General features: G+C 58.1%; 2 protein-coding genes across 2 annotated transcripts in view; both read left to right on the top strand.

The window, feature by feature from the left end:
* Window positions 1–7,109, top strand: part of LOC133264176 (ryanodine receptor 1-like) — a 29,357-nt gene extending 22,248 nt beyond the window's left edge. The window contains 7 exon segments of the mRNA XM_061444112.1: window positions 350–484; window positions 1,974–2,019; window positions 2,022–2,129; window positions 3,889–3,953; window positions 4,686–4,786; window positions 4,880–4,931; window positions 6,992–7,109. Of these exon segments, the coding sequence (XP_061300096.1) occupies window positions 350–484; window positions 1,974–2,019; window positions 2,022–2,129; window positions 3,889–3,953; window positions 4,686–4,786; window positions 4,880–4,931; window positions 6,992–7,087 (603 nt within the window). The 3' untranslated portion in view covers window positions 7,088–7,109.
* A 1,172-nt stretch (window positions 7,110–8,281) lies between these two features.
* EIF3K (eukaryotic translation initiation factor 3 subunit K) lies at window positions 8,282–15,232 on the top strand. The gene is given in 9 exon segments (XM_061444113.1): window positions 8,282–8,372; window positions 9,668–9,766; window positions 10,705–10,718; window positions 10,721–10,824; window positions 13,508–13,582; window positions 13,677–13,743; window positions 14,117–14,194; window positions 14,978–15,103; window positions 15,189–15,232. Coding segments are annotated over 9 exon segments (654 nt in total). The 5' UTR covers window positions 8,282–8,313; the 3' UTR covers window positions 15,221–15,232.
* The last annotated feature ends 284 nt before the right edge of the window (window positions 15,233–15,516 follow it).

Below are 15,516 nucleotides of genomic sequence, written 5' to 3'. Positions count from 1 at the left end.
GTCTCGCTATGGGTCGCTATGGGTCCCTGCCCCACAGCTCACCATGACCGTGGGGCTCCTGGCCGTCTATGGGGTCTCTCTATGATATCTATGGGTCGCTATGGGTCTCGCTATGGGTCGCTATGGGTCCCTGCCCCACAGCTCACCATGACCGTGGGGCTCCTGGCCATCTATGGGGTCTCTCTATGATATCTATGGGTCGCTATGGGTCTCGCTATGGGTCGCTATGGGTCCCTGCCCCACAGCTCACCATGACCGTGGGGCTCCTGGCCATCTATGGGGTCTCTCTATGATATCTATGGGTCGCTATGGGTCTCGCTATGGGTCGCTATGGGTCCCTGCCCCACAGCTCACCATGACCGTGGGGCTCCTGGCCGTCGTCGTTTACCTTTACACCGTGGTCGCCTTCAACTTCTTCCGCAAGTTCTACAACAAGAGCGAGGACGAGGCCGAGCCCGACATGAAGTGCGACGACATGATGACGGTAGGGGGCGCCCCACGGCGCTATGGGGCAGCTATGGGGGTATGGGGCTATGGGGGTTATGGGAGCTATGGGGCTATGGGGCTATGGGGGCTATGGGGGTTATGGGAGCTATGGGGCTATGGGGATTATCGGGGTTATGGGGCAGCTATGGGGCTATGGGGCTATGGGGGTTATGGGGGCTATGGGGCTATGGGGGTATGGGGGTATGGGGGCTATGGGGGTTATGGGGGCTATGGGGATTATGGGGGTATGGGGCAGCTATGGGGCTATGGGGGCTATGGGGCTATGGGGCAGCTATGGGGCTATGGGGGCTATGGGGGTATGGGGGCTATGGGGCATCTATGGGGCTATGGAGGTATGGGGGCTATGGGGGTTATGGGGGCTATGGGGCAGCTATGGGGCTAGGGGGCTGGGGGGGTATGGGGGCTATGGGGCTATGGGGATTATGGGGGTTATGGGGCAGCTATGGGGGCTATGGGGGCTATGGGGCTGCTATGGGGCTATGGGGGTTTGGGGGTTAGGGGAGCTACGGGGCTATGGGTGCTATAGGGCTATGGGGGTTATGGGGCTATGGGGCTGCTATGGGGGTTATGGGAATTATCGGGGCTATGGGTGGTATGGGGTCAATGGGGGCTATGGGGGGTATGGGTTCCTGGGGGCATCTATAGGGTACTGGGGGTCCCTATGGGTCTCTATGGGGTCCCTATGTGTCCCTATGGGTCCCTATGGGTCCCTATGGGTCCCTATGTGTCTCTATGTGTCCCTATGTGTCCCTATGGGTCCCTATGTGTCCCTATGGGTCCTATGGGTCCCTATGTGTCTCTATGTGTCTCTATGTGTCTCTATGTGTCCCTATGTGTCCCTATGTGTCCCTATGTGTCTCTATGTGTCTCTATGTGTCTCTATGTGTCTCTATGTGTCCCTATGTGTCTCTATGTGTCTCTATGTGTCTCTATGGGGTCTCTATGTGTCTCTATGTGTCCCTATGTGTCTCTATGTGTCCCTATGTGTCTCTATGTGTCTCTATGTGTCTCTATGGGGTCTCTATGTGTCTCTATGTGTCTCTATGTGTCCCTATGTGTCCCTATGTGTCTCTATGTGTCTCTATGTGTCCCTATGTGTCCCTATGTGTCCCTATGTGTCCCTATGTGTCTCTATGTGTCTCTATGTGTCCCCATGGGTCCCTATGGGTCTCTATGTGTCCCTATGTGTCCCTATGGGTCTCTATGTGTCTCTATGTGTCTCTATGTGTCCCTATGTGTCTCTATGTGTCCCTATGTGTCTCTATGTGTCTCTATGTGTCCCTATGTGTCCCTATGTGTCCCTATGTGTCTCTATGTGTCTCTATGTGTCCCCATGGGTCCCTATGGGTCTCTATGTGTCCCTATGTGTCCCTATGTGTCTCTATGTGTCTCTATGTGTCTCTATGTGTCCCCATGGGTCCCCATGGGTCCCTATGGGTCGCTATGGGTCTGACTTGCTGCCCCAGTGTTACCTGTTCCACATGTACGTGGGGGTCCGGGCCGGGGGCGGCATCGGGACGAGATCGAGGACCCGGCGGGGGACGAGTACGAACTCTACCGGGTGGTGTTCGACATCACCTTCTTCTTCTTCGTCATCGTCATCCTGCTCGCCATCATCCAGGGCACAGTGGGGCGCTATGGGGCGCTGTGGGGCGCTGGGGGGCGCTATGGGGCGCTATGGGGCGCTGTGGGGCGCTATGGGGCGCTATGGGGCGCTATGGGGCTGGGGGTTCGTGTTCGACATCACCTTCTTCTTCTTCGTCATCGTCATCCTGCTCGCCATCATCCAGGGCACGTGGGGCGCTGTGGGGCGCTATGGGGCGCTGTGGGGCTGGGGGGGTCGTGTTCGACATCACCTTCTTCTTCTTCGTCATCGTCATCCTGCTCGCCATCATCCAGGGCACGTGGGGCGCTATGGGGCGCTGTGGGGCGCTGGGGGGCGCTATGGGGCGCTATGGGGCGCTGTGGGGCGCTATGGGGCGCTATGGGGCGCTATGGGGCTGGGGGTTCGTGTTCGACATCACCTTCTTCTTCTTCGTCATCGTCATCCTGCTCGCCATCATCCAGGGCACGTGGGGCGCTGTGGGGCGCTATGGGGCGCTGTGGGGCTGGGGGGGTCGTGTTCGACATCACCTTCTTCTTCTTCGTCATCGTCATCCTGCTCGCCATCATCCAGGGCACGTGGGGCGCTATGGGGCGCTATGGGGCTATGGGGCGCTATGGGGCTGGGGGGGGCGTGTTCGACATCACCTTCTTCTTCTTCGTCATCGTCATCCTGCTCGCCATCATCCAGGGCACGTGGGGCGCTATGGGGCGCTATGGGGCGCTATGGGGCTATGGGGCGCTATGGGGCGCTATGGGGCTGGGGGGGGCGTGTTCGACATCACCTTCTTCTTCTTCGTCATCGTCATCCTGCTCGCCATCATCCAGGGCACGTGGGGCGCTATGGGGCGCTATGGGGCGCTATGGGGCGCTATGGGGCGCTATGGGGCTGGGGGGGTCGTGTTCGACATCACCTTCTTCTTCTTCGTCATCGTCATCCTGCTCACCATCATCCAGGGCACGTGGGGCGCTATGGGGCGCTATGGGGCGCTATGGGGCGCTATGAGGCTATGGGGGGCGCTATGGGGCTAGGGGGGCCTATGGGGCTGGGGCGTGCTATGGGGCTGTGGGGCTGTGGGGGGCTGTGGGGCTGGGGCGCTATGGGGCTGGGGGGGGGGCTATGGGGCTGTGGGGGGCTGTGGGGCTATGGGGGCGCTATGGGGCTATGGGGGTTATGGGGCTGTGGCGCTGGGGTCTGGGGGTTATGGGGCTATGGGGGGCTGTGGGGCTATGGGGCTGGGGGGCTGTGGGGGGTGGGGGGCTATGGGGCTGGAGGGCTATGGGCCTGGGGGGGGCTATGGGGCGCTATGGGGCTGGGGGGCTATAGGGATGTGGGGCGCGCTATGGGGCTATGGGGTTGCTATGGGGCTGTGGGGCTGTGGGGCTATGGGGCTGTGGGGGGAATGGGGGTATGGGGGCGAATGGGGGTGAATGGGCTAATGGGGGCTATGGGGGGGCTGTGGGGGGCTAGGGGGCTATGGGGGTTATGGAGCTATGGGGCTATGGGGGGTATGGGGCTATGGGGGGGAATGGGGGAATGGGGTCTATGGGGGGCTATGGGGGGGGAATGGGGCTATGAGGGGGGAATGGGGGCTATGGGGAAATGGGGGTAATTGGGGGCTATGGGGCTACAGGGGAATGGGTGGAATGGGGGCTATGGGGTAATGGGGGCTATGGGGCCATGGGGGAATGGGGGAATGGGGGCTATGGGGTAATGGGGGCTATGTGGGCTATGGGGTAATGGGGGCTATGGGGCTGACCCCCTTTGTGCCCCCCCAGGTCTGATCATTGACGCCTTTGGGGAGCTGAGGGATCAGCAGGAGCAAGTGAAGGAGGACATGGAGGTGGGGGGCGGACCCCAATCTATGGGGCGGGCTTGGGGGCCCTGCCCCACATAGACCCCCATTGATCCCATTGATCCCCATTGATCCCATTGATCCCCATTGAACCCCATTGATCCCATTGACACCCATTGATCCCATTGACACCCATTGATCCCCATTGAACCCCATTGACCCCCATTGATCCCATTGATCCCCATTGATCCCCATTGACCCCCATTGATCCCATTGATCCCATTGACCCCCATTGATCCCATTGACACCCATTGATCCCCATTGACCCCCATCGATCCCATTGATCCCCCATTGATCCCGATTGATCCCAATTGATCCCCATTGACCCCCATTGATCCCATTGATCCCCCATTGATCCCGATTGACCCCCATTGACCCCCATTGACCCCCATTGATCCCATTGATCCCCATTGACCCCCATTGATCCCATTGACACCCATTGATCCCCATTGACCCCCATCGATCCCATTGATCCCCATTGACACCCATTGACCCCCATTGACCCCCATTGATCCCCATTGACCCCCATTGATCCCATTGATCCCCACTGACCCCCATTGATCCCCATTGATCCCCATTGACACCCATTGATCCCCATTGACCCCCATTGACCCCCATTGACCCCCATCGACCCCCATTGACCCCCATTGACCCCCATCGACCCCCATCGACCCCCACCGACCCCCACTGCCCCCCATCGGCCCCACTGCCCCCCCATAGACCAAGTGCTTCATCTGCGGCATCGGGAGCGACTACTTCGACACGACGCCCCACGGCTTCGAGACCCACACCTTGGAGGAGCACAACCTGGCCAACTACATGTGAGGCGCTGCGGGGTGGGGGGGGCACTTATGGGGCTGGGGGTCCCCAGTGCCCCCATTAACCACTGCCCCCCCCTTCTCCCATTGGTCCAGGTTCTTCCTCATGTACCTGATCAATAAGGACGAGACAGAGCACACGGGGCAGGTGGGGATGGGGGGCAACGGCTGTGGGGTGGCAACGGCCTTTGGGGGGCTCCTATTGGTCATTGGGGGCTCCTATTGGCTATTGGGGGGCTACTATTGGTCATTGGAGGGCTCCTATTGGTCATTGGGGGGCTACTATTGGTCATTGGGGGGCTACTATTGGTCATTGGAGGGCTCCTATTGGTCATTGGGGGGCTACTATTGGTCATTGGGGGGCTACTATTGGTCATTGGGGGCTCCTATTGGTCATTGGGGGGCTACTATTGGTCATTGGGGGCTCTTATTGGTCATTGGGTGGCTCCTATTGGCCATTGGGGGCTCTTATTGGCCATTGGGGGGCTCTTATTGGTCATTGGGGGCTCCTATTGGTCATTGGGGGGCTCCTATTGGTCATTGGGGGCTCTCATTGGTCATTGGGGGGCTCCTATTGGCCATTGGGGGCTCCTATTGGTCATTGGGGGGCTCCTATTGGTCATTGGGGGCTCCTATTGGTCATTGGGGGGCTCCTATTGGCCATTGGGGCTCCTATTGGTCATTGGGGGCTCCTATTGGCCATTGGGGGGCTCCTATTGGTCATTGGGGGCTCCTATTGGTCATTGGGGGGCTCTCATTGGTCATTGGGGGGCTCCTATTGGCCTTTGGGGGGCTCCTATTGGCCATTGGGGGGTGCTAATGGTCACTAAGGGATACGGGAGGGGTTGGGGGGGGGGTTTAGGGGGTTTCTATGGGTTTTCTATGGGGTTTCTATGGGGTTCCTATAGAGGTTTCTATGGGGGTTTCTATGGGGTTTCTATGGGGGTTCCTATTGGGGTTTCTATGGGGTTTCTATGGGGTTTCTATTGGGGTTTCTATGGGGTTTCTATGGGGGTTTCTATGGGGTTTCTATTGGGGTTTCTATGGGGTTTCTATGGGGTTTCTATTGGGGTTTCTATGGGGTTTCTATGGGTTTCTATGGGTTTCTATTGGGGTTTCTATGGGGTTTCTATGGGGGTTTCTATGGGGTTTCTATTGGGGTTTCTATGGGGTTTCTATGGGGTTTCTATTGGGGTTTCTATGGGGTTTCTATGGGGTTTCTATTGGGGTTTCTATGGGGTTTCTATGGGGTTTCTATGGGGGTTTCTATGGGGTTTCTATGGGGTTCCTATGGGGTTTCTATTGGGGTTTCTATGGGGTTTCTATGGTTTTTTTTATGGCAGTTTCTATGGGGGTTTTTATGGGGGTTTCTATGGGGTTTCTATGGGATTTCTATGGGGCTTTCTATAGAGGATTCTATGGGGGTTTTTATGGCGGTTTTTATGGGGTTTCTCTGGGGTTTCTCTGGGGTTCCTATGGGGTTCCTATGGGTTTCCTGTGTGGTTCCTATGGGGTTCCTATGGGGTTCCTGTGTGTTTCCTATGGGTTTCCTATGGGGCTCCTATGGGGTTCCTATGGGGTTCCTATGGGGTTCCTATGGGGTTCCTGTGTGGCTCCTATGGGGCTCCTATGGGTTTCCTATGGGTTTCCTATGGGTTTCCTATGGGGTTCCCTATGGGTTTCCTATGGGGCTCCTCTGGGGCTCCTGTGTGGTTCCTATGGGGTTCCTGTGTGTTTCCTATGGGGCTCCTATGGGGTTCCTATGTGGTTCCTATGGGGTTCCTGTGTGTTTCCTATGGGTTTCCTATGGGGCTCCTATGGGGTTCCTATGGGGTTCCTATGGGGTTCCTGTGTGGTTCCTATGGGGTTCCTGTGTGGTTCCTATGGGGTTCCTATGTGGTTCCTATGGGGTTCCTGTGTGGTTCCTATGGGGTTCCTATGGGGTTCCTGTGTGGCTCCTATGGGGCTCCTATGGGGTTCCTATGGGGCTCCTATGGGGTTCCTATGGGGTTTCTATGGGGCTCCTCTGGGGCTCCTGTGTGGTTCCTATGGGGTTCCTATGGGGTTCCTATGGGGTTCCTATGTGGTTCCTATGGGTTTCCTATGGGGTTCCTATGGGTTTCCTATGGGTTTCCTATGGGGCTCCTCTGGGGCTCCTCTGGGCTCCTGTGTGGTTCCTCCGCCCCACTGCCTGTGCCCTGCCCCCAGGAATCCTATGTGTGGAAGATGTACCAGGAGCGCTGCTGGGATTTCTTCCCGGCCGGGGACTGCTTCCGGAAGCAATACGAGGATCAATTGGGATGATTCCCCCCCCCTCCCCCCCCAGCCCCCCAAATCCCCCCCCCCAGCCCCCCCTTTAAGTGCCTTGGCCAATGGGGGGGTTGCATTTGCCTCCATCCTCAATAAAGCTGCAGAGCATCAATGGGGCCAGGCTCTTTCTTGCCCCCCGCCCCATTGAACCCCATTGGGGGGGGGGATTTGGGATCATAGGGGGAATTTGGGGTCAATGGGGGGTTGGGGGGTTCTGGGGGGGGGTTTGGGGGGTTCTGGGGGGGATTTGGGATCATAGGGGGAATTTGGGGGTCAATGGGGGGGTTTTGGGGGGTTCTGGGGGGGGATTTGGGATCATAGGGGGAATTTGGGGGTCAATGGGGGGGTTGGGGGGTTCTGGGGGGGGATTTGGGATCATAGGGGGAATTTGGGGGTCAATGGGGGGGGTTGGGGGGTTCTAGGGGGGATTTTGGGGGTTCTTGGGGGGGATTTGGGATCATAGGGGGAATTTGGGGGTCAATGGGGGGGGTTGGGGGGGTTCTGGGGGGGGATTTGGGATCATAGGGGGAATTTGGGGGTCAATGGGGGGATTTGGGGGGTTCATGGGGGGGTTTGGGGGGTTCTGGGGTGGGATTTGGGGGTCTTGGGTGGGGATTTGGGGGTCCTGGGGTGGGGATTTGGGGGTCCTGGGGTGGAATATGGGGGTCCTGGGATGGGATCTGGGGGTCCTAGAGGGGGATTTGGGGGTCCTGGGATGGGATCTGGGGGTCCTAGAGGAGGATCTGGGGGTCCTGGAGTTGGATTTGGGGGTCCCAGAGGAAGATTTGGGGGTCCTGGGATGGGATTTGGGGGTCCCAGAGGAGGATCTGGGGGTCCTGGGGTTGGATTTGGGGTCCCAAAAACGGATCTGGGGGTCCTGGGATGGGATTTGGGGGTTCCGGGGTGGAATTTGGGGGTCCCGGGGTTGGATTTGGGGGTCCTGGGGTTGGATTTGGGGTCCCAAAACCGGATCTGGGGGTCCTGGGATGGGATTTAGGGGTTCCGGGGTGGAATTTGGGGGTCCCAGACCGGGATTTGGGGGTCCCAAGGGGGGGGTGTTTAAGGGTTCCTCAGCGAGTCGGGCGGGCTTTAGGACCCAGGGCTGTGCTTTAAGACCCGGTGGGCGTGGTCTAACCCCCCCGTGGGCGTGTCCAAGCCCCCATCCCCGGGGTCCTCCACGTTCCCATGGTGCTCCGCGGCGCCGTCACTTCCGGTCGGCCATGGCGCTCTTCGAGCAGATGCGCGCGAACGTGGGGAAGCTGCTGCGGGGAATTGACCGGTACCGGGGGGGGGAGGGGCTCCGGGGGGAGGGGGGAGGGGCGGGGGGAGGGGCGGGGACCGGGGGGGCCGGGGGGGAGGGGTCCCGGGGGGTCAAACAGCGACCGGGACCGAGCGCGGCCTACGAGGCCTGTCATGGCGGCCGCTGGAGGGGGTGAGGGGGGTCCCGTTATCCCTGCCCCATTCCCGTTCTCCTGCCCCATTCCCCACATTTCCCCACATTTCCCCATAGTTTTCCCCCAGTTTTCCACATTTCCCCCCAGTTTTCCATGTTTTCCCCACTTTCCCCCAGTTTTCCCACCACAATTCCCCCACGTTTCCCCCCAGTTTTTCATGTTTCCCCCCAAGTTTTCCACGTTTTTCCCACATTTCCCACATTTCCCCCAATTTTCCATATTTCCCCCGAGTTTTCCATGTTTTCCTCACATTTCCCCCAGTTTTCCATGTTTTCCCCCATATTTCCCCCCAGTTTTCCATGTTTCCCCCCCCAGTTTTCACGTTTTTCCCACATTTCCCCCGTTTTCCATGTTTTTCCCACATTTCCCCACATTTCCCCCCAATTTTCCACATTTCCCCCCAGTTTTCCATGTTTTCCTCACATTTCCCCCGTTTTCCATGTTTTCCCCCAGTCTTCCATGTTTTCCCACATTTCCCCATATTTCCCCCCAGTTTTCCATGTTCCCCCCCCAGTTTTCCACGTTTTTCCCACATTTCCCCACGTTTCCCTATAGTTTTCCATGTTTTCCCCACATTTCCCCCCGTTTTCCATGTTTTTCCCACATTTCCCCACATTTCCCCCCAATTTTCCACATTTCCCCCAGTTTTCCATGTTTTCCTCACATTTCCCCCAGTTTTCCATGTTTTCCCCCTAGTTTTCCCCCAGTTTTCCATGTTTTCCCACATTTCCCCATATTTCCCCCAGTTTTCCATGTTTTTCCCACATTCCCCCTGCCCCATTCCCGTTCTCCTGCCCCATTCCCGTTCTCCCGCCCCATTCCCGTTCTCCTGCCCCGTTCTCCCTGCCCCATTCCCGTTCTCCCGCCCCATTCCCGTTCTCCCACCCCATTCCCTCATCCCACCCCATTCCCGTTCTCCCGCCCCATTCCCGTTCTCCCGCCCCATTCCCTCATCCCACCCCATTCCCGTTCTCCCGCCCCATTCCCGTTCTCCCGCCCCATTCCCTCATCCCACCCCATTCCCGTTCTCCCGCCCCATTCCCATTCTCCCGCCCATTCCCTCATCCCACCCCATTCCCGTTCTCCCGCCCCATTCCCTCATCCCACCCCATTCCCGCAGGTACAACCCCGAGAACCTGGCCACCCTGGAGCGCTACGTGGAGACCCAGGCCAAGGAGAACGCCTACGACCTGGAGGCCAACCTGGCCGTGCTCAAGCTGTGAGGGGTCTATGGGGCCTGGGGGGGCCTCCATGGGGTCTATGGGGCCTGGGGGGCCTCCATGGGGTCTATGGGGCCTGGGGGGGTCTGAATGGGGTCTGGGGGGGTCTCTATGGGGTCTATGGGGTCCTGGGGGGTCTCTATGGGGTCCTTGAGGGGTCTGAATGGGGTCTGAGGGGGCCTGGGGGGGGGTCTCCATGGGGTCCATGGGGGTCTGGAGGGGTCTCCATGGGGTCTATGGGGTCCTCGAGGGGTCTGAATGGGGTCTGTGGGGGCCTGGGGGGGTCTCTATGGGGTTGTTGGGGGGTCTGAATGGGGTCTATGGGGGCCTGGGGGGGTCTCTATGGGGCCTAGGGGGGTCTATGGGGTCTCTGGGGGGGGTCTCTATGGGGCCTGGGGGGTCTCTGGGGTCTATGGGGGGGTCTCTATGGGGCCTATGGGGCCTGGGGGGTCTCTATGTGGTCTATGGGGCGTGGGGGGGGGTCTCTGGGGGGGTCTCTATGGGGTCTATGGGGCGTGGGGGGGTCTCTGGGGGGGTCTCTATGGGGTCTATGGGGCCTGGGGGGGTCTCTGGGGTCTCTGGGGGGGTCTCTATGGGGTCTATGGGGCCTGGGGGGGTCTCTGGGGTCTCTGGGGGAGTCTCTATGGGGTCTATGGGGCCTGGGGGGGTCTCTGGGGTCTCTGGGGGGGTCTCTATGTGGTCTATGGGGCGTGGGGGGGTCTCTGGGGGGGTCTCTATGGGGTCTATGGGGCGTGGGGGGTCTCTGGGGGGGGTCTCTATGGGGTCTATGGGGCGTGGGGGGGTCTCTGGGGGGGTCTCTATGTGGTCTATTTGGCGTGGGGGGGTCTCTGGGGGGGTCTCTATGTGGTCTATGGGGCCTGGGGGGGTCTCTATGGGGTCCTCAGGGCTCTGAGCTGACCCCCCCTGCGCCCCATAGGTACCAGTTCAACCCGCCTTCTTCCAGAGCGCGGTGACGGCGCAGATCCTGCTCAAGGCGCTCACGAACCTGCCCCACACCGACTTCACCCTCTGCAAGTGCATGATCGACGCCGCCCGCGTATCCGCACCCGCACCAGCACCAGGGGGCTCAGACCCACTTCCCATCCCATCCCCATCCCCATCCACTTCCCATCCACTTCCCATCCAATTCCCTTCCCCATCCCATTCACTTCCCTTCCCCATCCCATCCACTTCCCATCCACTTCCCATCCACTTCCCTTCCCCATCCCATTCACTTCCCATCCCATCCCATCCCCATCCCCATCCCATCCACTTCCCATCCACTTCCCATCCACTTCCCTTCCCCATCCCATTCACTTCCCTTCCCCATCCCATTCACTTCCCATCCCATCCCATCCCCATCCCCATCCCATCCACTTCCCATCCACTTCCCATCCACTTCCCTTCCCCATCCCATTCACTTCCCATCCCATCCCATCCCCATCCCATCCCCATCCCATCCACTTCCCATCCACTTCCCTTCCCCATCCCATCCACTTCCCATCCACATCCCATCCACTTCCCATCCACTTCCCATCCGCTTCCCTTCCCCATCCCATCCCCATCCCCATTCACTTCCCATCCCCATCCCCATCCCCATCCCATCCACTTCCCATCCCATCCCATCCCCATCCCATTCACTTCCCATCCCCATCCCCATCCCATTCACTTCCCATCCCCATCCCCATCCCATTCACTTCCCATCCCATCCCCATCCCCATCCCATCCCCATCCCATCCCATCCACTTCCCATCCCATCCCCATCCCACCCCCATCCCATCCCCATCCCCATCCCCATCCCATCCCATCCACTTCCCATCCCATCCCCATCCCACCCCCATCCCATCCCATCCACTTCCCATCCCATCCCCATCCCATCCCCATCCCATCCACTTCCCATCCATCCCCATCCCATCCACTTCCCATCCCATCCCCATCCCATCCCCATCCCATTCACTTCCCATCCACTTCCCATCCCCATCCCATCCACTTCCCATCCCATCCCCATCCCATCCCCATCCCATTCACTTCCCATCCACTTCCCATTCCCATCCCATCCCCATCCCATTCACTTCCCATCCCATCCCCTTCCCCATTCCATCCCCGTCCCATCCCCATCCCATTCACTTCCCTTCCCATCCCCTTCCCTTCCCATGCCCTTCCATCCCCTTCCCATCCCTTCCCTTCCCATCCAGTTCCCTTCCCCTCCACTTCCCACCCACTTCCCATCCACTTCCCTTCCTTTCTCTTCCCATCCACTTCAATTCCTTTCCCTTCCCATTCCCTTCCCATCCTTTCCCATCTCGTTTTCCCCTCCTTTCCCATCTCTTCCCATCTTTCCCCTCCTTTCCTACCCTTCCCCCCTTTCCCATCTCTTTCCCCCCTCTTTCCCATGGTTTTCCATGGTTTTTTACCCATGTTTTCCCATGGTTTTCCCGTGTTTTCCCACGTTTTCACATGGTTTTCCCATGTTTTTCCATGGTTTCCCATGGTTTTCCCATGTTTTCCCATGGTTTTCCATGTTTCCCCATAGTTTCCCCATGGTTTTCCCACATTTCCCCACATTTCCCCATAGTTTTCCCCACAGTTTTCCATGTTTCCCCATAGTTTTCCATGGTTTCCCCCCTGTTTTCCATGTTTCCCCACAATTCCCCATAGTTTTCCATGTTTTCCCCTCATTTCCCGTAGTTTTCCATATTTCCCCCCAGTTTTCCATGTTTCCCCCCAGTTTTCCATGTTTTCCCCCCAGTTTTCCATGTTTCCCCCCAGTTTTCCATGTTTCCCCCCAGTTTTCCACATTTCCCCTCCAGTTTTCCATGTTTTCCCCCCCAATTTTCCACGTTCCCCCCCCAGTTTTCCACGTTTCCCCCCAATTTTCCACGTTTCCCCCCAATTTTCCACATTTCCCCCCAATTTTCCACGTTTCCCCCAATTTTCCACGTTTCCCCCCAATTTTCCACGTTCCCCCCAATTTTCCACGTTTCCCCCCAATTTTCCACGTTTCCCCCCCAATTTTCCACGTTTCCCCCCAATTTTCCACATTTCCCCCCAATTTTCCACGTTCCCCCCCAATTTTCCACGTTCCCCCCCAATTTTCCACATTTCCCCCCAATTTTCCATGTTTTCCCCCCAATTTTCCACGTTTCCCCCCAATTTTCCATGTTCCCCCCCAATTTTCCATGTTCCCCCCCAATTTTCCATGTTCCCCCCCAATTTTCCACATTTCCCCCCAATTTTTCCATGTTTTCCCCCCCAATTTTCCACGTTTCCCCCCAATTTTCCATGTTCCCCCCCAATTTTCCACGTTTCCCCCCAATTTTCCATGTTCCCCCCCAATTTTCCACGTTTCCCCCCAATTTTCCACGTTTTCCCCCCCAATTTTCCACGTTTCCCCCCAATTTTCCATGTTTTCCCCCCCAATTTTCCATGTTTTCCCCCCCAATTTTCCACATTTCCCCCCAATTTTCCCACGTTTTCCCCCCCAATTTTCCATGTTTTCCCCCCCAATTTTCCATGTTTTCCCCCCAATTTTCCACATTTCCCCCCAATTTTCCATGTTTTCCCCCCCAATTTTCCATGTTTTCCCCCCCAGTTTTCCACGTTTTCCCCCCCAATTTTCCATGTTTTCCCCCCCAATTTTCCATGTTCCCCCCCCAATTTTCCACGTTTCCCCCCAATTTTCCACGTGTTCCCCCCCAATTTTCCATGTTTCCCCCCAGTTTTCCCTGACCCCCCCCCAGCAGGACGAGCGTCCCATCCGCCAGATCCTGTACCTGGGGGAGCTGCTGGAGACCTGCCACTTCCAGGCCTTCTGGGTCCGTCCCATTTGGGGTGTGGGGGGGGGGGGGACACCCCCAATTCCCGACCCCCCCGTCCCAGCCCCCCCTTTTCCATCCCGTTCTTCCCCAGCAAGCCCTGGATGAGAACCTGGAGCTGCTGGATGGCATCACCGGCTTCGAGGATTCCGTCAGGAAATGTGAGGGCTTTGGGGCCAAAAGGGGGGGGTTTGGGGTTAAAAGGGGGGATTTTGGGGTTAAAAACGGGGATTTTGGGGTTAAAAAGGGGGATTTTGGGGTTAAAAAGGGGGGATTTTGGGGTTAAAAGGGGGGATTTTGGGGTTAAAAGGGATTTTGGGGTTAAAAGGGGGGATTTTGGGGTTAAAAGGGGGGGTTTTGGGGTTAAAAGGGGGTATTTTGGGGTTAAAAGGGGGGGTTTTGGGGTTAAAAGGGGGGGGTTGGGGTTAAAAGGGGGGATTTTGGGGTTAAAAGGGGGGGGTTGGGGTTAAAAGGGGGGGGTTTTGGGGGGGGTACCCCCAAATGTGACACCCCCCCCCCGTTATCCACTTGCAGTCATCTGCCATGTGGTGGGCATCACCTACCAGCACATCGACCGCTGGCTCCTGGCTGAGATGTTGGGGGACCTCTCGGGTATGGGGGGGCAATGGGGGGAACAATGGGGGGAACAATGGGGGTCAATGGGGGTCAATGGAGGGGGAACAGTGGGGGGGTATTTTAGGGGTACCAATGGGGGTCAATTTAGGGGTAATTATGGGGGTCAGTGGGGGAGGTATCAATGGGGGGCATACCCATGGGGGTCAATGGGGGGGGATTTTAGGGGTGTCAATGGGGGGTATTTTAGGGGTACCAATGGGGGGTTATTTTAGGGGTACCAATGGGTGTCAATGGGGGGGTATTTTAGGGGTACCAATGGGTGTCAATGGGGGGGTATTTTAGGGGTACCAATGGGTGTCAATGGGGGGGTATTTTAGGGGTACCAATGGGTGTCAATGGGGGGGTATTTTAGGGGTACCAATGGGTGTCAATGGGGGGTATTTTAGGGGTACCAATGGGTGTCAATGGGGGGTATTTTAGGGGTACCAATGGGTGTCAATGGGGGGTATTTTAGGGGTACAAATGGGGGGGTATTTTAGGGGTACCAATGGGTGTCAATGGGGGGGTATTTTAGGGGTACCAATGGGGGGGCACCACTGGCTGTCAATGGGGGGGTATTTTAGGGGTACCAATGGGGGGGTATTTTAGGGGTACCAATGGGGGGGCACCACTGGCTGTCAATGGGGGGTGTAATCAGCATTACCCATAGTCCCCAATGTGTGTGGGACATTTTCAAGGTATGAATGAAGTGGGGGGGGGGGGGCTATTTTTGGGGTGTCCCCCCCCATATACCCCTGTGTCCCCCCCCCTGCCCCATAGAGGCCCAGCTCAAGGTGTGGATGAGCAAGTACGGGTGGTGCGAGGCGGAGCCGGGCCGGGTGCTCATCTGCAACCAGGAGGAGAGCATCAAACCCAAGAACATCGTGGAGAAGATCGACTTCGACAGTGAGATTTTGGGGGGGTTTGGGGGGGTTTTGGGGTGCCCCCCCCCCTCCTTTAGACCCACACGTCACCCCACATCTCCCCATAGGTGTCTCCAGCATCATGGCGTCGTCCCTGTGATGGCTCAATAAAGGGGAACCCCCCCCCCCCCCCAGGGTTGAGTTGGTTCGGCCCGGGTTGGGGGGCAATGAATGGGAGGGGGGGCCGTGGGAAAGCCACGCCCCCCTCGTGGGCGGGGCGTAAGGGTGGGGCGTAGGGAGGGGGTTAGCGTGGCCTATGGGGTGTGGGCGGGGATTAGAGGGTCAATGGGCGAATCGGAAGAGAGGGGCGTGGTTTAGTGTGACGTCAGGGGTGTGGGTGGGGTTTGGGAGGCCAAGGAGCGAATCAGAAGAGAGGGGGCGTGGTTTAGTGCACGT

The sequence above is a fragment of the Pezoporus flaviventris genome, unplaced genomic scaffold, assembly GCF_033815535.1.
Source record: "Pezoporus flaviventris isolate CSIRO_AGI_PZ_B2104156 unplaced genomic scaffold, CSIRO_AGI_Pfla_v1 ptg000693l, whole genome shotgun sequence".
NCBI classification, from domain to species: Eukaryota; Metazoa; Chordata; class Aves; order Psittaciformes; family Psittacidae; genus Pezoporus; species Pezoporus flaviventris.
The sequence above is the reverse complement of the archived record's forward strand: the minus strand, read 5'-3'. Positions and strand labels throughout refer to the sequence as shown.